The sequence below is a fragment of the Rhinatrema bivittatum genome, chromosome 16 (assembly GCF_901001135.1).
Source record: "Rhinatrema bivittatum chromosome 16, aRhiBiv1.1, whole genome shotgun sequence".
Lineage (NCBI taxonomy): Eukaryota > Metazoa > Chordata > Amphibia > Gymnophiona > Rhinatrematidae > Rhinatrema > Rhinatrema bivittatum.
In genome coordinates this window covers 12304547-12326834 of record NC_042630.1, presented here as the reverse complement: position 1 = coordinate 12326834, position 22288 = coordinate 12304547, and the positions used below count along the sequence as shown (strand labels likewise).

At 41.3% G+C, this 22288-nt stretch overlaps 3 protein-coding genes across 3 annotated transcripts in view; 1 reads left to right on the top strand and 2 right to left on the bottom strand.

Annotated features, from left to right (window-relative positions):
• Positions 1-22288, top strand: part of LOC115077831 (olfactory receptor 5V1-like) — a 284159-nt gene that overhangs the window by 18164 nt on the left and 243707 nt on the right. The gene's annotated exons all lie outside the window — the stretch shown is intronic.
• On the bottom strand, positions 5121-6062 carry LOC115077833 (olfactory receptor 1052-like). Its single transcript, XM_029580126.1, has one exon. The coding sequence runs from the start codon at positions 6060-6062 to the stop codon at positions 5121-5123; it is 942 nt and encodes a 313-aa protein (XP_029435986.1).
• On the bottom strand, positions 14806-15732 carry LOC115077308 (olfactory receptor 1020-like). Its single transcript, XM_029579600.1, has one exon. It carries the CDS (start codon positions 15604-15606, stop codon positions 14806-14808), a length of 801 nt encoding a protein of 266 aa, XP_029435460.1. The 5' UTR covers positions 15607-15732.

The window sequence follows — 22288 nt, the reverse complement described above, 5'->3', positions numbered from 1 at the left end:
TTCTTATGTTCTTAACTTATCCAAACCTTTTTTGAACCCAGCTACACTAACTGCACTAACCACATCCTCTGACAACAAATTCCAGAGATTTATTGTGTGTTGAGTGAAAAATGTGCTACTTGCTAACTTCATGGAATGCCCCCTACTCCTTCTATTATCTGAAAGTGTAAATAACCAATTCATATCTACTCATTCAAGACCTCTCATGATCTTAAAGACCTCTATCGTATCCCCCCTCAGCCGTCTCTTCTCCAAGCTGAACAGCCCTAATCTCTTCAGCCTTTCCTCATAGGGGAGTTGTTCCATGCCCGTTATCATTTTGGTCGCCCTTCTCTGTACCTTCTCCATCGTAATTATATCTTTTTTGAGATGCGGTGGCCAGAATTGCACACAGTATTCAAGGTGCGGTCTCACCAAGGAGCGATATAGAGGCATTATGACAAGCAGGCAGGCTTTCTCATGGCTCCTCGAGATAGGATGAGGGCAGCTAGGGAGCGAGGTAAAGGTTTCTCATGGCTCTACAGGGCTGGGCAGGGAGGGATATTTGCCTTCCATATCCCCTTGGGTCCAGACAAAGAAGAAGGCAGGCCTTCTGTCAGCCCCCAAACCTTGTGTAGCAAGAGGCTTTAATCAGTTGGATAAAGATTAGAGATGTGAATCGTGTCCTCGATCGTCTTAACGATCGATTTCTGCTGGGAGGGGGAGGGAATCGTATTGTTGCCGTTTGGGTGTTTAAAGTATCGTGAAAATCGTGAAAATCGTGAGCCGGCACACTAAAACACCCTAAAACCCACCCCGACCCTTTAAATTAAATCCCCCACCCTCCCGAACCCCCCCAAAATGCCTTAAATTACCTGGGGGTCCAGCAGGGGTCCGGAACGGCCTCCTGAAATCGAATCATGTTGTCTTCAGCCGCGCCATTTTGCGGCGCCATTTTCCGTACGGAAAAATGATTCGCGGCAGGAGATCGCTCCCGGACCCCAGCTGGACCCCCAGGGACTTTTGGCCAGCTTGGGGGGGCCTCCTGACCCCCACAAGACTTGCCAAAAGTCCAGCGGGGGTCCGGAACGACCTCCTGCAGTCGAATCGTGTTGGTCTATGGCCGGTGCCATTTTGCGCCGCCATTTTGCAAAATGGCGGTGCAAAATGGCGCCGGCTGAAGACAAAACGATTCGATTTCAGGAGGCCGTTCCAGACCCCCGCTGGACCCCCAGGTAATTTAAGGCATTTTGGGGGGGTTCGGGAGGGTTGGGGATTTAATTTAAAGGGTCGGGGGTGGGTTTTAGGGGTGTTTTAGTGTGCCGGTTTTCCCGCCCTCTCCCTTCCCCCTCCCCTTCCCCCGATTTACGATTTTTTGACGATAAATCGGGGGAATTGTTATTGTAGCGTGGCCCTAACGATTTTTGACGATTTAAAATATATCGGACGATATTTTAAATTGTCAAAAAACGATTCACATCCCTAATAAAGATGTCATAACTTTCCCGGTAATGGGGAACTCTAGGAAGGTTCCTCCTAACCAGGCAAAGATCAGATATTTCTGCTAATATTAAAATAAAATCACCTTCCAAGCATTGTACACCTCTTTAATATTTGTGACTCTTTTTATATTTTATATCATTTGAGACCTCGTGAATTTTCATGTTTTCCTTGTTCTGCCTTTATCTCCATGCTCCTTACACTGAAGATCAGAGGATTTGACATAGAAGATTAAACTTAGAATAGCATCAGTTGCAGACCCCACTTCATCCTGTTCTACCTAAGCCAGGGCGTAAGTACATGAATTAAATCGCTCCCTAGCATAATGTGACGGGGGAATGGGCAATCAAAGAACGTTCTCTGCCTTCCCTCCCCTAGAAATGATTTTCAGTATGGTTGGCAAGATCTAAAGGCAAGAGACAAATATTATTAATAAGCAGCCGTGACAGGAAAAAGCAGTATTTCAGTGAATTTGGTACTCGCACAGGAAAACTTTAATAAAGGCGAGATATCACAGGAAAAAAAAAAAGACATATTAAACAAGAAGAGAATATAGTGAAGTGCAATCTGTGATTTCTGAAGGTGACAGCAGAGAATTTATAGTTCTCTTGATGGTTAGCATTGAATTTCTACAGAAACTAATAACATATGGTTTCTTTAAAAGCTGGATATGTTCTTGTGTGTGAGTTGGATAAGGGAATGAATATAATGTATATTTTGGTCCTGAAAAAACAGACCAGAATGCCTGTCATGTAACCGTGTTTATAAGTTTTAAACATTTTTTTTATCCCTGTTATATGTAATGAAATATTTATAGATACTCTTTATTTAGTGAGGGACCCATGTATCTCAGAATGATTTGAAAAACGCAATTAATTTTCGGAGTGCTTTGATCTTTGAATAAAGCAGATGTTTGTAGCTGTTTATAGAGAAATCTGATATAGGAGATGAGATAATCTTCCTTTTTACTATCTATATATATATATATATATATATGAAAGAAATTCCATATTGGGTCAGTCCAATGGTCTATCAGGTCCAGCATCATCTCTGACAGTCAATGTCACATGTCTCATGACTAGCAAGACCCTCCCCTCGATTGGCCCACCTAGATGAAAATTGTGATTAGGCTTTTTCCATTATAGGCCCATTATATTGTAACACACTGCCTGGATACATACGCACCATGACAAAGACTTTCAAACAAGCTCTGAAAACCTTTTTGTTCAAGGAAGCATTTGAGCTAGATCCTCGAAGTTTCAGGTAGCAGCAAGTAATCTATCCCTAGGCCTTCTTGAATCAATTCATAACAACTACTGTCTGATGCAGATGACATACTTTCAATAGTTGTTGATATTATTTTTTCTTATGCTTTTATTATTATTTGTTTGTTTTATTCCATAAACATTATTGGTGAAGTGTGGGTAATAGATCTTTAAAATAAAATAAATGAATATCTCTGACAGTGGCCAAGCTGGGTCACCCGAAAGAAGTACCCAACAGATTCTCATAGGGAGATCCATTCTGTGTTGTTCATTTCCAAGGAAGCAAGATGTGGTAATGCCCAAACCTACTTGACTAATAGTTGTTAATAAACTTGTCCTCCAGAAATGTATACAAACTTTATTTTTTTGTGCACGGCCATTATACTGGTCTTCACCACATTTAGTTGTGTGTCTGTGGGGGTGGGTGGGGGGGGGGAGGGGAGAGGGAGAGCTCCTGGGGAAGGCACCTCTGGTGGGAGAGTACCATGAATTATCCAGCATTGTCACTTCCTAAATATTTGTGCCCTAGGTGTGTTCTAAGTTTGCCTGATGGATGAACAGTTCCTGCTTCAGGGGAGATAAAAGTTTGAAAACCATTTATTTAAAATAAAATTGCAGCATTGACGTTACTTAATAGCGTGAGCAATTCTGCTATATGAATGACCAATGCGTTCTTTGTATTTGAGCATACTTCCAAATGGGATAATGAAGGGACTAGTATATCAATCCCAGACTGGATTTGTGGTTACTGTGGACCTACCTAGAAGCAAGCATGGGCATATAACTTGTATCTAATGTACAGCATACAGCTATTACAGGAGAGAATTATTTTTTTCGTGAACTTCCACAAACCTGTATATTATGTCCTCAATCCTGTGGCACTGTATGAAGCTAATAACAGTCCCTTTCAAAAACAGGGCAATCTTAGTGATTTACTTTGCAGTAAACTCTTCATATGTTGCAAAGCAGCAGGACTGCTGGCATAATATACCTTTTCTATGGAGGTTTACAACCAGATTATTCTCTTGGAACAGCTTGGATGCACTGCTGCAGATACAAGCAGGGAGGGCAACTTTCAAACAACTGTATGTGTGGCAGCATGTAAGCATATGGCTGTGCGTAATTTTACCATGATATTTTTATAACCTGTGTGTATCACATACGAGCCTTATTATAAAACACGCAATAACTTTACCTGAAACTACATGCATATGTATGCTTATGCATGAATACATGCAATGCTTTGAAATTGTATGTCAATGCACTGAACGCACATACTTTTCCTGCCTGTTTAAAAAAATATGCATGCATATATATATATATATTTACGTGTGAAAATAAAGTAGGATTTGCTTGCGTAATTTTGATTCTTCAGCCTGCACCCCCCCCTGTTTACTCGGGTCCCTCATCCAGTGGTTTTTGGCCTAAAACGAGTTTTCTTCAGACTTATACCTCGTCAAGAGAAGAAATTAATATGTGCAGCTAATAGCCCGCTGCATGCTGCAGCCATCAAATTTAAAATATGGATTTGCATGAAAAATGTTGGCCCAAACCCAGAATGCACCTGACATACCATGACTGCCCCTTATTCCCACGCATTGGGCTGCTCTTGCATGCACATATGTGTGTGTAACAACAGATGTGTTGGTTTGCATCCTGTAAGTTGGATCAAAACTATACCATTTCCACCAGGCATAACCTAGACATTGATCTCTTTCGCTTATGCTATCAAGTGCAATCTCAGTTATGTGGAATCTTTGAAATCTAGGTATAGTATCAAGTTGTTTTGAGGCATCCTGCATCTGGATTTGGCATGCCGCTTTACAGCCAATACTCTTCTTTCATCTTTGTCCACAGACACACCGAAAACCCTCTCTTCTCATTTTCTTTTTGAAAGATAAAGGTCTTATTCTGCCCATCATTGAATTGTCTGGAAGATTTAGTTAGGAAAACTATATATTTTGTCTTTGCTTTCTTTACAACCTGGAATTAGGTTTCGATCTTTTTTTTTGGAAAGATGACTGGACCAGAGACCAGGCAGTTCTTTAGCAAATGTAAAGGAAGCCCAAAATAATATCATGGTCCATCAAATTTGGACTTCAAAAGAAAAGTATAAGATCATCAGTGAAAAAAATAAAATTAGGCAGCAACATGTTTTATTCCATACTTCTGAACTCTGAGAGAGTGGAAAAAAAAATCAGCAACAGCTCAAGAGACATAATTGTGTCAAAAACTGATTTACATTTTGCCCAATTAAACTTCTGACACTAAATCTTAACCCAGGACTATACCAGGTAAGAATAAATGCAAAAAAGAATAGTACAATTAAATAGTAAAGAAATTCAAGAGTACATTTTATCTTTTCTCTCACAAAGGTTAGAACAAGGTTTTCATTAATATTTTCCTTAAGGCTGCCTTTACCTCTTTGTTCCTAACACTGTAGATCAAAGGGTTCAACATGGGGATTATATTAGTGTAAATTAAAGACACCACTTTGTCCTGTTCTACTGAATGACTTGTGCTAGGACGCAAGTATATGAATGAAATTGTCCCATAGGATAATGTGACAATAGTGAAGTGGGAAGCACAGGTAGAAAATGCTTTCTGCCTTCCCTCCCTAGAACTGATTTTCAGAATGGTAGATAAAATATAGAAGTAAGAAATAAGTATTATTAACAAGCAAGTCATTGAAATGGAGCCAGTGAAGGCAAACAGCAGTATTTCGATGATTTTGGTACTGACACAAGAAAGTTTTAAAAGAGATAGGATATCACAGAAGAAATTGTTGATTTCATTAGATTTACAAAAAGGCAAACGAAATATTGCAATCACATATATACTGGAGTGTAGAAATCCACCAATGAACGATAACGCTACCAGCTGAAGGCACAATCTCTTGGACATTGTGATTGAATAAAGCAATGGGTTATATATGGCAGCATATCGATCATAAGCCATTGCTGCAAGAAGAAAACTTTCAGTAGTCCCGAATGCCACAAAGAAATAAAGTTGGGCGGCACATCCAGAGAAGGAAATGGCCGGGCTTTCAACAAGAAAGTCAGCAAGCATTTTGGGTGCACTTATCGATGAGTAACAGGTGTCTACAAATGATAAGCTGCTGAGGAAAAAGTACATGGGGGTGTGGAGACGCGGTGCAAGCTGTATCACTAGTATCATTCCAAGGTTGCCTACAAGAGTTAAAATGTAGACTGCTAGAAAAACCAGGAAAAGTGAAAGTTTCTCTTCTGGAAATTCGGTGAATCCCAGAAGAAGGAACTCGATTGCCAGTGTCTGATTTCCAGGTTCCATATCTTGCATCCTGCTTGAAGAAGAATGAAGGTGTAATACAGAAGAATGACTTCCCAATGCCATAAAACATCAGTGAAATTAACCATTGCATATTAGTGAAAAGGAACTTTGAAACCATAATCTGTAATTCACTGTATAACAAGAACATACATTTAAACACGATGGAATAGTTGGGAGGTTGAAAACGCTTGATGCAAATGAAAAGCAAAATTTGTATTCCATGTATGTGCTCTGAAATATCACTCAGAAAACATCAGAATCAGCCTCATTTTATCCACTTTCCCTTATGTTCTCTAAGAATGCAATTTTCCAGTATCCTACATAGTTGTTTGCAGATGCTTTTAAGTTATGTATTTTATGCTTATGTAGAAAGAGAATCAGCCTGAGTAGTTTATCTTTGATAATAAGCATAAAATAAAACACCCATGAACTGTGCATTTGATGTGTGGGTTGAGCATCCTAGCAAACTAAATTAGCTCTTGTGCTTTTGAAAATGACCGTATGCATGATATTTCCCTCCCTGACACATATCATGCCCCTGAGACTGCCTCTGTGCTTCCATCTAAAATTACATGGCCAAAGGATTTTCAGACAGGGCAAGCTAGGTGCAAGGATCTGGTCTACAAGACGATATTGCTTTCAAAATTGTCCACGCTATGCTTGATTTTTCAAAGTGATTTACAGGCATAATACCCTATTATATGCACATAAATGGTACTTAGAAACCTGTCAGAGGGTTGTGCATGGAAAAGTACATGCAAAATACCAGTTCATGTGTACTTTAACCTGCACAAGCAAAAGACGTTCTTAAGGGCAGAGTTGAAAAGGATAAAACATGTATGCACATTTTCTTAATTTTTTTTAAAGTATACGTGCAGAAAGTTATACCTGTTCAAAAGCAGTAATAAGACTTTTTCAAGTACATGTATGTGAGTACCGGGACAACCCTTGAATTTTGAAAGCGGATTTATGGACATACGCCTGCTTAGAAAATTCAGGCAAAGCTTGTGGGTACAGAGAATTTAGCCCTGCATGGGGTGTGTTATAAAATTACTCTCTATTGTAAGGAAGTTCAAGGCCCTTAAAAGACTTTTTATCCTCAGAATTCTTCATATATCCAAACAAATAGACTTCAAGACACCCAGGTATTTCGCATCAAACCATTCCCTTCACTAAATCTTTTCCGAGCCCTGATAAACACCGCTATTGTAATTCAAGCAACATCTTACTTGTACATTCTGTTTCTACTTTAATGTGATCAGTTTGCTTTCATCTGATAAAGGGATTATAAATCTGAGAAGCCTGCTGCAAATGTACTAGGCTATTCCAAATTAAGGAATTTCTTCTTGTTGTTTTACAACCTTTATTTTGACACAGATATTACAAAATGTTTATTGATAGTGCAGAAATAATAAGGATTCATCCCGATCTTGCACCACTGAAGGGGGAGGAGGTGTGGGTGGGATCGGAAATAAGGTACAAGAGGATTCAGATTGCAGCTGCTGAGGGCTTCTTGCTTGAGAAATGGACACAGAGATCTTCAGTGATAAGAACATGAGGATGGATCCATGCATTTGTTGGTGAAGACAAGTTCACAGGTTGAGCACTCCAGGATCACAAAATAAACTAAAACGTCTTGATAAGTGGAAAATACTAGCAGCTGAAACTGAAGAAGGACATAAGAAACCTATGGGGTAGGAAGTAGACTGAGATGAGCATAGGGTTAAGGATATCCCAGAAGCTGGGGTCTCACCTCATAGCTTACTTTCCTTACCCTTATAATTTTGGTGGTGGGATTTCTTTATCTTTCTTCAAATAGCTTCTCATTTAGATTTCCTGGATTTTTTTGGAAGACCATAAACGCAGCAAAGTGATTATTCCGGTGCGGTATCAAGTTCATGCTAACGATATCAGAAGCAGCTGTATTTATTGTTGCTGATTAGTTGCATTGGGGAGTTTTGTGATTGAGATAGATGCTTGGTCACTGCTTTATACAGTGTAACACATTATGAAGTCTGCTGCCAGTTAGTTTTAAATCCATGGAGACAGATAACAGCAAGGGAATTCCTTCTCATTATTGCATTTATCTTGAGACATAATTCATGTAATTTTCCACTTGTGGTCTCAGGATGTAATCCATTTCCTCTATACAAAAGAATCCCCAAACCTGACTCTACTCAGATTATAATCCTAAATGTGTAAGAAAGGAGAATTCCCTTCTGATGATGTTATCATCAAAGCACTCATGTGATCAAGAAGATAACATAATGTCATTTTAAGCAGAATTATGTGTCTGTTTATCAAACCAACTACATTGAAGTAGAAGGCAAATAACGACAAAGCACAATTTAAAATGGCCGAGAGCATCAGAGTGTACTCTAGGTTGAAAATTACTGTAAAAATGGAATTAAAATTCCTAGTTTTATTTTAAATTGAAGTGTAACTCTATAAATTAAGCACAAAGAAAAAGGCGATTGCCCCAACCATATAATATTCAGAAACAACAAACGAAGGGGCAGTGAAATCTGATTGTCCAATGTCTTTGTCTTTAAGAGACCTTAATCTGTAGTTTCACAGATGTGAATAATAAACCTGCAACACCTTGGACACATCTGCTGATCCTCATTAGGGTCTCCATTGCAGGAACGGTGCTAGCTTTTGTGCTGGCCTGTGCAAACAATTAGGGGCAGATTTTTAATCTTACGTGCACGAGGTACATTTGTGCATGCTACCCGGCACGCACAAATGTACACCCGGTTTTATAACATGCGCACGCTGCCACAAGCATGTGTTAAAATCCGGGGTCGGCGTGCGCAAGGGGGTGCACACTTGTGCATCTTGCGCGCGCCGAGCCCTAGGGGAGCCCCGATGGCTTTCCCCGTTCCCTCCGAGGCCGCTCTGAAATTGGAGCGGCCTCGGAGGGAACTTTTTTTCCGCACCCCCCCCCCACCTTATTCTATTTTTTACGCCTGCCCAAGGCAGGCATATCTTGCGTGCGCCGGCCAGCTGCTGGCGCGTCAACCCCCGGCACAGCCATTTGTGCCGGAGGACTCGGGACCTCCCCCGGACTGCCCCTTTTTCAAAGCCCTGGGACATACGCGCGTCCCGGGGCTTGCACGCGCCGCCGAGCATATGCAAAATAGGCACACACAGGGGTAGGTTTCAAAGTGGTACGCACATAACACTTTGAAAATCTACCCCTTACTGTGCTGCCCCTTCCCCCCCCGGAACTCATGGCTGGTGCAAGAGTATTAAGTACCCTAGGTGAACCTTATAGCCTTGCTCAATGCCTCCCCCACTCCATTCCACACACACATACATACAGTTAAGATTTATGTTTTCATATTTAACATGAAAATATCAAAATACAGTATTCTGAGGTAAAACTATCTTACATTATATTTGCATGCACTGCTGTGATGTCAAACAGAAATCCCTGCAAAAAAACACCTGGAACCTATATGGTCTTAGGCCTATTGTGATGTGTGTGTTGGGTGTGGACTTCACCCTCTGAAAGTCTGAATATACTAATATACTTCCTATCAGGAGAATGTCTCACCTCAGTCACACATGCAGAACATAAGCAGACGCTCACCAAACACAGAATAGAGCAACCATAGAGTAGAAATACAAACGCGCAGACAAGAACTGGAAACCGCAAGAAGCCACACACTCTATGCAGTGCAACAATGAAAAAACAGAACCATCACCATTCCTCACATGTCAAACAATAACATCAAGAAATAAAATAAATACATAATCATAATACTAAAAACATATTATTATTATTAAAAAAAACAAAACTGATGAATAAAAGATTGAATAATTAAAAACTCATATACAAGTTTTTTTTTAATGTTCCAAACACCAATAAAATATTTCAAAAGAGCAGACACATCAAATAACACCTGGAAAATAAAACTAGAAAGGATTTTAAAAATCACGCTTTCTATACCTGGGAGCTTTTGATTTTCAGTCACCCTGAGATTGTCGTGAATTAGTGGGAGTAGGATGCACAAACCTTCTCCTCTCTTTCTTATATATAGACACACATACAAGCTCATACACACATACGCTTCCTCTCAGACAAACCCACAGGTGTCTCCAGCTCTTCTCTGTTTGGGATTTACTAGTAGTCCCAGGCCCTCATCTTCATTTCAGCTGCTGACAGGTTGGAATCCACCTGCAGCCCCCATTTATACGCACACCCATCCAAGGCAGTCTCCCATTCACAAACACATACACATATACATCCCAGGCAGCCTCCCAATCACATACAAACACACCCATCATGGGCAACCTTCCATGCACTCACACACGCATGCAGACCAGGAGTCAGGGTCCAAGGTCATTCCTACTCCACTGCTGCTGCCAAACTGTGCCACCTTCCTTGTAGACAGCAGTTGTTCTGTGGCTCCTCTTCATGTGCTGACCCTGAGGTAATGCAACACTTGCGGTGCTATCACATGAGGAGAAACTGCCAGATGGGCTTCCTCTTCTGCTATGGCCTCCTGCTTCTTCCTCCACCAGTGGGACTGGGTCCACTGGTGGTACCATGGGGCTCCTCCGCCAATGGGATCGGGTCCACTGGTGGTAGCACGGGCCTCTCCCTCTTCTCAACGCTGCCCCACCAGGTGTGCCGCCCTGTGCACACCTGGTGGGGCGGCACACCTGTGCACACCTGGTGGGGGAGCGCACCTTTAGCCTGCTCTTGGACGCGCGTTTTCCCTTACCCCTTATTCAGTAAGGGGAGGAAGACGCACGTCCAACCCGTGGCACCTAATAGCGCCCTCAACATGCAAATGCATGTTGAGGGCCCTATTAGGTATGCACGTGGGATACAGAAAGTAAAATGTGCAGCCAAGCCACACATTTTACTTTCAGAAATTAGCGCTGACCCAAAGGTCTGCGCTAATTCCTTCCGGTGCCGGGAAAGTGCACAGAAAAGCAGTAAAAACTGCTTTTCTGTGCACCCTCCGACTTAATATCATAGCGATATTAAGTCGGAAGTCCAGAAAAGTAAAAAAAAAAAAAATTGAATTCGGCCGGCGGCTGTCGGGCCGAAAACCGGACGCTCAATTTTGCCGGCATCTGGTTTCCAAGCCTGTGGCTATCAGTGGGCTCGAGAACCGATGCCGGCAAAATTGAGCGTCGGCTGTCAAACCCACTGACAGCCGCCGCTCCTATCAAAAAGGAGGCGCTAGGGACGCGCTAGTGTCCCTAGCGCCTCCTTTTACCCGGATCTACCACGTCACCTAATTGAAATAGAGAATCACGCGCACTGGCGAAGGTCCGGTGCATGTGCCGGGAGAGCGGGAATTCGTCCGCTCTCCCGCGGACTTTACTGTATCGGCCCGAAAGAGAAGAGATGAAGAGAAGGGTTGAAACATCATAGTTGTTTTCTAAAGTTCTTTGTTTGACCCTGCCTGTCTCTGTCAACAAATAGTGGAAGCAGATTTTCACTTAAGCTCTGGTGACTGGAAGGTTAAATTCTCCATGCTCATTTATTCTTCTGTTGAAGGAACCAATAAAATATGCATTTGTTTTTTGTCATTTTATTTAGGAACATTTTGGAAAAGTATAATTTATTGACTGCACAACATTTCCAAAAGTGTTCCTTACATTGAATCTGCATGTGATTGTGTATGTGTGTGTATGTGTGTGTGTGTGTGAGAGAGGGTTCTTACAGGGGTTGAGGGGTTGCATGAGAGGGCCTTTTGCATATCCATGAGTTGCTTTCCATGCATTTCCATGTGAAGCAGCTCATTAACTTGTGCACATGGTACCAGATTTTTTTCAGCCAATAGTGCATGCTATTTTAGATAGTGTACACTAATGTGTTTTACTGTCTGCTAAGCACCAGTTTCGGCCACTTAATGCATGGTAGTTAGTGAGGCTTTGTAAATAGGCCTTCAAACAAGGGACATGTTCCAAAGCTTAGTCAGACGATACATAGAAACATAGAAATGACGGCAGAAGAAGACCAAATGGCCCATCCAGTCTGCCCAGCAAGCTTCCCCCACCCTTTCTCTCACACATGCAAAATAATGAATTATGCATGTAGGCTGGCTGAATGTCAAGGATTTGTTTGTAATGGGGTATATACCATCCAGACTAGGTGATTTACTACTCTTCAGTTTGTCAGTCTGGCCTACTACATCTTCCAGGTTCACCATGATTTGTGCTGGCTGTTAGTGCTATTTTGGTATGGGAGGTTTACTATATTGTAATTGTAATTTTGTTTACTCAAGGCTTTCTGAGTGACAAACCCACACCCAACATGCATAACAATAATCCTAATACCATATAGGCTTCAAGAATCTTTTTTTTTTTTTTTTTTTTTGCAGGGTTTTCTGGTTGGCAGCACTGCAGTGCATGTAAATATAATAATCATGTTGCTGTAAATTTATATTTTTACCTGAGAATACTGTACTTTGTCGTTTTCATGTAGATCCTTTTATAAATGTATAATTTATAATTGTGTGTGTGGAGGGTACAAGGCTTTAAGGTTCACCTAGTGTGCTTAATACCCATGCACTAGCCCTGGCTGCACTGGCTTCATGTGGGAAAACAGGATTTCATCTCAAACTCTGCTTTTGGTCAGTCGATATCCCCAGTCTCAGTTGCACCAGTGATGTGTCCTATCTAAGCCATGGGTACATTTTTCTTTTTGTTTTTAACCTTAAAAGAAGCCAGCAGCATGGATTACTTCTGGTCCTCCCTACTTGAGAACTATATTGAAAAAGCAGCAGACTCTGTGGTAAGCAGTCAGTGGAATGCACTGGTGAGGGGACCAGAGAAATGGAGGCAAGGTACAGTCATAGGAAGGGAAGGGGCGAGCCAGGAGGAAACGCCTTGCATTGTTAGTGAGGATTCTGGCTTACATGGCTGGGCTGAGCTCTGTGCTGGCTGTGGAACCAGTGAGTCTCCTGGAGAGACAGGGTGCATAGAAGGGGGTAGGAAAGGCTGGCAGCAAGCAAGAAGTTTACATAATGATGTGGGAGGCATTCACTAAGGGCCGGATTTTAAAAAGGTTACGCGCGCCGGGCCTATTTTCAAAAGGCCCCGGCGATGCGCATAAAGCCCCGGGACGCGTGTAAGTCCTGGGGCTTTACTAAAGGGGCGGGGTCAGCCTCCCGGCACAGTGGCCATATTTGCCGCTGTGCCGGGGATCACGCACAAAAGGTAAAATAAAGGTCAGGGTGGGGTTAGAGTAGGGCTAGGGGGGGAAAAGTTAGGGGAAGAGGTGGGAAGGTTAGGTTAGGGGGAAGGGAATGGAGGAAGGCAGCATGGCTCGGCACAAGCAAGGTGCACAATTGTGCACCCCCTTGCGCGTGCCAGCCTCGGATTTTATAACATGCGTGCGCCTGCGCGCGCATGTTATTAAATTGGGCGTACATATGCGTGCGCTGGGTAGCGCGCACACATGTAGGCCACGCACGCTTCTTTTAAAATCTGCCCCTAAGTGAGCACATAAGCATCAACACAATAGCACAATGTATGTCTATGTCTGTGAGAGACAGTGTGTGTGTGTGTGTGTGTGCGTGTGCCACTGGTTGGCAGTGTAATTGCCTCATTTCTTGGCAATTGGTTCAAGAGCAGGTTGGTTGGCAATACCAGACCACAAATCCAGGATATATATAAATGAAAGACTTAACCAAATGGATGTGGAGCCAACCAGTTTTTTGGGAGCTGTTGAAGTATATTCTGCACAGAAAGCTTATAAGAGTATCAGACAAATAACTCATGGGCCTGTGTTGAAAAAAAAATTCCTCCCCCACCAATATTTTCTTACAATCCACCCCTGTTTGTTGATTCTTAGTAATTTACTTTGCAGCACTCTCTGCATGCACTGGAAAGCCAGCAGGATTGTTCATAAAATATACCTTTGATTTGTGGACGTTCACAAGAGTATTCTATCCCGAAACAGCTGGATGCACTGTTTTAGACAGAAGCTAAGTGTTCACAGATGTGTTGTTTTGTGTCCTGTAATTTGCATCAAAATTATACTATTTTCACAAAGCAGGAACCAAACTTTCTGCTGTTTGCCCATGCAATCCTTAAGTGCATCCTCAATTTTGCAAACTCTTTCAAAGCTAGGTATAATACCAAGCTACTTCAAAGAGTCCTACATCTAGATTTGGCGAGTCTCTTTGGAAACTTAAAACCAATAGTCCTCTTTCATCCTTGTACAATGGAACAGTGAAAACCTTCTCTTCTCCTTTAAAGACAAAGGTCTTACTATGCCCATCATTGAATTGTCTGGAACATTTCAATCAGATTGTCCCTTAGCTATCAGAAACTCCAGATTCTCGCTTTCTTTGCAACCTGAAATTAGGTTTCATCTTTATCTGGAAAGATGACTGGAAGAGAGACCCAGCTACTTCTTTTACAAACGTAAAGGAAGCCTTTAATAGTGTTATGGTACCTATCATACTTGTTATTTCATCCCTTATCGGATCAACAGATGAGTGAAATAAAAAATTAACAGGTTAAACATGGCTTTCATTCCATACTGCTACTGAGATCTAAGGAAGAAAAAAGTAAAATAAATAAATAAATGCATTCATCCACAGCTCAAGACAAGGAAGTTCATCATGTCAATAAAGCTGACATATATTTTGCTCAATTAAACTTCTGTCACTACAGCTTAACTCAGGAATATACCGGAAGACAATAAATGCAAAGAAAATTAGTACAATGAAATAGTAAAGAAATTCAAAAGTACATCATAGTATTTCTATGTTTAATGTTAGAACGAGATTTTCTTTAACATTTTCCTCAAGGCTGCCTTCACCTCCTTGTTTCTTACACTGTAGATCAGAGGGTTTAGCATGGGGGTTATACTAGTGTATATTAAAGATACTACTTTGTCCTGTTCCACGGAATAACTTGTGCTAGGACGTAAGTACATGAATGAAATTGTCCCATAGAATAAAATGACAACAGTGATGTGGGAAGCACAGGTGGAGAGTGCCTTCTGCCGTCCCCCTCCAGAACTGATTTTCAGTATGGTAGACAAAATACAGAAGTAAGAAGCAAGTATTATTAACAAGCAACTGAGTGAAATAGATGCGGTGAAGACAAACAGCAGTATTTCAATGATTTTCGAAGTGACACAGGAAAGCTTTAAGAAAGGTAGGATATCACAGAAGAAATGACCAATTTCATTGGTTTTACAGGAAGGTAAATGAAATGTTGCAGTCACATAAATGCTGGAGTGCAGAAATCCACCGATGAATGATACCACTACCAACTGAAGGCACAACCTCCTGGACATAGTGGTTGAATAAAGCAATGGGTTATATATGGCAGCATATCGATCGTAAGCCATTACTGCAAGAAGAAAACATTCAGTAGTGCCAAGTGCCACAAAGAAATAAAGCTGGGTGGCACATCCAGAGAAGGAAATGGTTGGACTTTCATCAAGGAAATCAGAAAGCATTTTGGGTGCAATCACAGATGAGTAACAAATGTCTACAAATGATAAACTGCTGAGGAAAAAGTACATGGCAGTGTGAAGGCGAGGTTCAAGCCTTATCACTAGTATCATTCCTACGTTGCCTACGAGAGTTAGAATATAGACTGCTAGAAAAACCAGGAAAAGTGCAAGTTTCTCCTCTGGAACACTGGTGAATCCCAGAAGAAGGAACTCTATCACCTGTGTCTGATTTCCAAATTCTATATCTTGCATCCTGCTGGAAGAAGAATCATGGTGTAATACAAAAGAATGGATACCCAATGCCATAAAACATTGGTGAGTTTAATAATTGCAGATTGATCATTTCCAAATTATCTGAAGTATCACTCAGCATCAGAATCGGCTGCATTTCAATTTCTTTCTCTTATGTGCAATTTTCCAGATTCCACATAGGTGTCTGCAGATGTTTCTAGCTCATGTTTGTAGAAAGCCTGCAAGTAAAAGTACACACAAAATCCAATTTTAACCGATACCTGCAAGAGGTGTTCCTAAGAGTGGAGTTGAGATGGTGAAAATATTTATACACGTGCTTTCTTTATCAAAAGTATGTAATTGTACATTCAGGTATCATTCTTTGTGTAGATGTGTACATTTGTATCATGCCAACCTTTGAATTTTCAAAGTGGACATATGCCTATGTCTTCTTAGAAAGTTCAGGCTAAAGTCTGTAGGTAGAAATTAAGAATTTAGTGCTATAAGGACTGCTATAAAATTACCATCTACATGTCTATTGCAAGGAAGTTCAAGGCTCTTTTCAGACTTTTCTCTCTACCCTCTGAATTGTTCATGTATCAAAGCAATAGATTTCAAGACACTCAGGTCTTTATCCTCAAAACCTTCCTTTCACTAAATCTTTTAGGAATCCTGATAAACACTGAAGCTGTAATTCAAGTAACATCTTACTTGTTCATTCAGACTGTAGTTTCCTTTATCATTTTCAACTCAAGTGATGAAGGGAGTATAATTCCGGGAAATCAAATACAAATGTACTAGGCTATTCCAAATAAAGAAATCTCTTACAGTTTTTTTTCCCCAACCTTTATATTTACACAGATGTTGAATAAAGATGTAATTGATATTGGAGAATTGATAAGGATTAATCTGGAACTTGCAACACTGCAGGTGGAGAAAGCAAATGTGAAATAAGATAAGAGAGGATCCAGATTGCAGTTGTTAAGGGGCATCTTGTCCAAGAAATGGACTCAGAGTCCTTCAAAGATAAGAAGATGGGATGGATCCATGCATTCATTGCTACAGACAAGTAGACAGGTTGAGAAATCAAGGATCACAGAATAAACCAAATTATTTTGATATGTGGAAAATAGTAGCAGTTGAGACTGAAGATGGATTTGAGAAACCTATGTGGTAGGAAGTAGACAGAGATGAGCAGAGGGCTAAGGTTAGCCCAGGAGCAAGATCTCACCATATAATGTTGGTGATACTTCTTTATCTCTTTTCATATAGCTTCTTTTACTTTCCTGGATCTTCAGGAAGACAACAAAAGCAGCAAAAATATAATTCAGGGGTGGAATCAAGTTCTTGCTAGCTATTTCAATAGCAGCTGTATTTACTGTTGTTGATTAGTTACATTTGGGGAGTTTTGTGATTGAGATGGATTGGCCACATGCTATTTATATAGTGTAACACATTATAAAGTCTGCTGCCTGTTAGTTTTGAATCCACCGAGACATATAATGGCAAGGGTATGCCTAATTATTGTATTTCACCTTGAGACGTAATTCATGTAATTTCCACTTGTGGCCTCAGGATATAATCATTTTCTCTACGTAATGGAAACCTCAAATCTGACATCTACTCAGATTATAATCCTAAATGTGTAAGAAAGGAGAGTTGCCTTCAGATGAAGCTGTCATCATAGCCCTGTTAGAAGCTGTCATCATAGTGATGACATACTAAGCAGAATCATGCAACTACATCTAAGTTGGAGGCAAATATTAGTGGCAAAGCCCAATTTAAAATGGCTGAATGTATCGCATTGTGCTCTAGGTGGATTAAGTTAACATGTAATTAAAAGTTCAGGTCAGCCATTTTGAGCTCTCCTGGTCTTATTTTCTCCCGGTCCCTGTGCACCACTCGTGTCGACATTCTGGGAGCTATCCTGAAACGGACACCATCTCTCGAAAGCAGGAGGTAGAGAAGCCATTTTCAACAATATGTAGAGATTGCACTGCTCTAAAAAGGATTATTATGAGCCAAAAGGGAGAGGGAATCCCCGGAGAGATGGCAACATGCGACCCTTCTCTCTCACGGCATCATGACAGTGAATATTTTAAATAAATAAAATAAATAAGTAAAATAAAAAAATGAGGCCTATGGCCCAATGAAAAGTGCTACAGTGACACTGAAGTATAGCAACCAAGAAATTCCAAAGTGAAGGTATAGCCAGAACAAAATAGAGGTGGAGGAAGAGGATAAGTAGGCAGGACAGGGTACCAATCAAGTTGCAGCTGCCCTAACTAATGATACACCTTGGTGGTCTTGCCACTTTGCATTGTCACCGTATCCGTCATGGAGTCTGGCTTCATCTCAACCTTGCTGCCATACCTCAGACTTTACACTTTATGTACCTTGGAAAATTATGTCATTTGGGTACCATTTTACCCCTTTACGGTGCCTTAAGCTTTTCATGCCACCTTTGGTGCCACTTTGCCACTGTCTTGGTACAATGGACTTTTCTCCCCCCTTCAGATGTTATCTACCCACAAGTTTCATTAGAACTGATCAGAAAACACCAATATTTGAGCTCAAAATAGACTACATTACTTTCCCCTTTTAAGCTAATGGGAAATGGAAAAAATTACAAATGTATATTATTTTTATTCATTAAGAAAGAATAGGACACAAGGATATGGTCTGGCTACTATGCCATTTAATTGCCTAAGATGTAGCTGACTCCAGTGGATGCACTTTTACATTTTTGTATGCTGATGTTTTCGTTTTTATTACATGTTGTTTAAATCGTATCTATTTATGTTTTATTATGGTAGTAATAGTGATGCTGTTTTAAAATTGTTATGAGTATAACTGTGTAAACTGCCTAAAAATGGTGATAGGCAGTTAACACACAATTTAAAAAAATAAGTACATCAATACATGAACCAAATGAATGATGTGACAATCAAAATGAATAAGCAAGCCAAAACAAAAATTCTACTTCTGCATATCCCTACTGAACGCGCTTGGTTGGATTTTCAGTGACCCCCAAAACTATGCGGAAGATCATACTCGGGTGAATTTTCAGAGGAGTTACACGTATAAATGTAAAATACCATCTTAGCAATTTTCAAAAGCACACCACGGGTAAAACCTATAGACAGTCCAATGGCACATATTGTAGCAATTTTCCGAAGCCCACTTATGCGGGAAAAGTTCATTTACAATGCTTTTGAAAATCAGGCCAATTGTGCAGATTAATAATGATAAAAACAAAAAATGGGTAAAAAATTGTACAACAGTTCATTGTTCACTTTGGGGTAGATTTTACAAAGTTACGCACACACGTACTTTTGTTCGCGTACCAGGCGCAAACGAGAGCACGTGGGATTTTAATAGATACGCGCGTGTCCATTAAAATCCGGGGTCGGCGCGCGCAAGGCTGCCCAAAATCGGCAGCCTGCGCGTGCCGAGCCGTGCAGCCTGCCTCTGTTCCCTCCGCCTCTCCACCTTCCCCTACCTAACCCACTCCCCCCCTACCTTTATTCCAGGTTACGCCTGCTCAAAGCAGGCGTAACTCGCGCGCACCGGCTGTGCGATTCCCCGGCCTGGGAGCTGTTTCAGAGGCCTCTGCCACACCCCGAAATGCCCCCGGGCCGGAACCATGCCCATGGCCCCACCCCAAATGATGCGCCACCGTGACACGCCCCCGAGACACCCCCCCAGGAAAGCCTTGGGACTTACGTGCGTCCCGGGGCTTGCGCGCACCGCCGAGCCTACTCAACATTGGCTCGGCGCGCGCAGGGGGAACTTCAGGCAGGTTTTCGGGGGGGGGGGGTACGCGCCTTTGAAAATCTTGCCCTTTTTATTGAATCTGTTTATTACAAAAAAAAGAGAACAGAGAGAACAGAGAACGAACAGAGAAAAACCTTCTCTGCATTTTAGGAAAAAGTCACATTTTACTTGCAACAAAAAGCAAACGCCTGCACTTACTTTCACTTTGAATTTTGCCACAGGTAAAAAAAAGTGCTCGCAAAAACTTTCATTTCGTTTTCATGCGGGGATACTTTGTGAATAGAAAATAATGAATTGAGAAAATGCACTCTGCATTTCAAACATCTGAGTGTGGTGGCCTATACAAGCGCATAAGGCCGCACACAGATTTATGATAGTATTTTATAACCCAAAAACTTATCAGATGTGAATGTATTATAAATTACGCAACTTACATCTGTATGAATGCTTATGCACGAATATATTCAATGCATTGAACGCATGTCCTTTTCCTACTTATTTTAAAAATATAAGCACGCATATTTTATGTGTGACAATAAAGTAGGATTTATGCACCTAAGTCATATTTTAAAACACCCACACATAAATGAAATTAATTACAGACCCCACTTTATTCTGTTCCTTATAAGCCAGGACATAAGTAGATGAATGAAATTGCCCCCTAGAGGAAGGTATATAGGTGATGGAGAAAGGGAACAAGCAGAAAATGTTTTCTGCCTTCCATACCCAGAATTGATTTTCAATATGCTTGACAAGATCTAGAGGCAAGATACAAATATTATTAACAAGAAGCCAAGAGAAAAAGAGCTGCGAGTTAAAAAAGCAATGAATTCGGTACTCACACAAAAAAAAACCTTGAAATCAGGCGAGATATTGCATAAAAATGACTTATTTAATAAGAGAATATATTTAAAGAAATTCCAAAGCGGGTCATAATCAATGGTCCATCAAGCCAAGCATCCTGGCTCGTGTCTTCCATGTTTTGCATAGTCTGCTAGGAGTAGTCCCAACCCCTTTCAATTGGCTCACTTAGATGAAACATGCAATTGGGCCTTTTCCATCCAGGCTCACTAAGCTGCCTGGAAACCTTCAAGTACCACGGTAAAGGTGCTCAGTAAAGGAAGTGTTTGAGCTAGATCCTTAAAATTTCAGGCAGCGGCTAGAAATCTGTCCTTAGGCCTTACTGCAGCAGTTCCTGGAAAGTATCGTGTGATGCAGAGGACAGTTTTTTTTTATTAGTTGTTGCTGGGCTTTTTTTTTTTTCCATATCTTTCTTTTATGTTTTTGTTGCTATGCACGTTTGCTTCCTTCCCCACCATAAACGTTATCAGAGGTGTGCGGGTACTAAACATTTAAAATAAATAAGTATATGTCTCTGACAATGACCGAGCCTTGTCGGCTGAAAGGAGCGCCCAACGGGTTCTCACGCGGGGGATCCATTCTGTGGTGTTCATTTCTAGCTCCGGGGAAGCAAGATGTTGTGATCCCCCAAGTCTACTTGACTAATAGTTGATAAACTTATACACGCTTTTTTTTTTTTTTAATTATGCACAGCTGCAATGCTGCTTTTGACCACATTTAGTTGTATATGTGAGGGGGGGGGGGGGGGGGGGGCGCGCTCCAGGACATGGTGTTTCTGATGGAGCAGCACGCTCTGAGGACTCCTGTTTTGTTGTGCTACCTCCCAAATTCTTTTGCTCCAGGCGGGCCCCTAGTTTGCCTAATGGATGAATTGGTTGCTTGAGCAACTAATCTTATTCAAATAAAGTTGCAACACTGAGAGATAACTTTATGGAATGAGGAATTCTGCTTTATAAATATCCTCTGTCCAAAAACTGTCACTTGAGCTTGAACATACTTCTAAATGATTTACTGGAGAGGTGGATAGATAGATAGATAGATCCTAGACCGGATTTCTGGTCTCCGGACCTAGCTAGAAGTAAGTGTCAGCATGTAGTTTGTATCTATTGTTGAGCATCCGGCTATTACAGGAGAGAACAATTTAGATGTAAGCTTCCACAAACTGAAGATATATTATATCCTTAATCCAATGCACTGAACATGCTCGAAGCTTATGATAATCTCTTAAAAAAAAAAAGGACAATTGACTGCCTGGAATTTGTTGATTCTTGGTGTTTTACTTTGCAGCTCTCTCTGCCTGTGTTCCAAAGCAGCAAGGTTTGATGGCATAATATAACTTTTGGTTTCGGGAGGTTTACAAACAGATTATTTTCTCCTGAAATGGCTGGATGTACTGCTTTACATACAAGCAAAGTGCACACAGATGTATTGTTTTGTATCCTCTAAGCCGCATCAAAATTATACCATTTCCAAAATGCCATGCGCCATTCAATGTCCTGTTTGCTCACACAGGGACTGTGCCATCCCCTGCAGTTGCGCCGACTCCCCCCTGCCCCTGGTGGCAGCCCCAACTCCTACCTATCGCTAGTGGCAGCCCCATATGGCTTGCACCCCCTAATGGTCAGCACACTAGGCCCAGGCCTAGCTCGCCTAGGGCTTCCACTGGCCCTGCGCTCACGCTGTCCTGAGGTGCAACCCCTATTCTGTGGAATGTTTCAATGAAGGCATAATACCAAGCTACTTCAAGGCATCCTGCATCTGGATTTGGTGAGCCCTTTTGGAAACTTAAAATCATCTTTCATCCTTGTACACAGGCATACTGACAATCCTCTCTTCTCCCTTTCTTCTTGAAGGACAAAGGTCTTACTGTGCCCATCAATGTCTGGAAAATTTCAACCAGATTCCACCTTAGTTTTCAGAAACT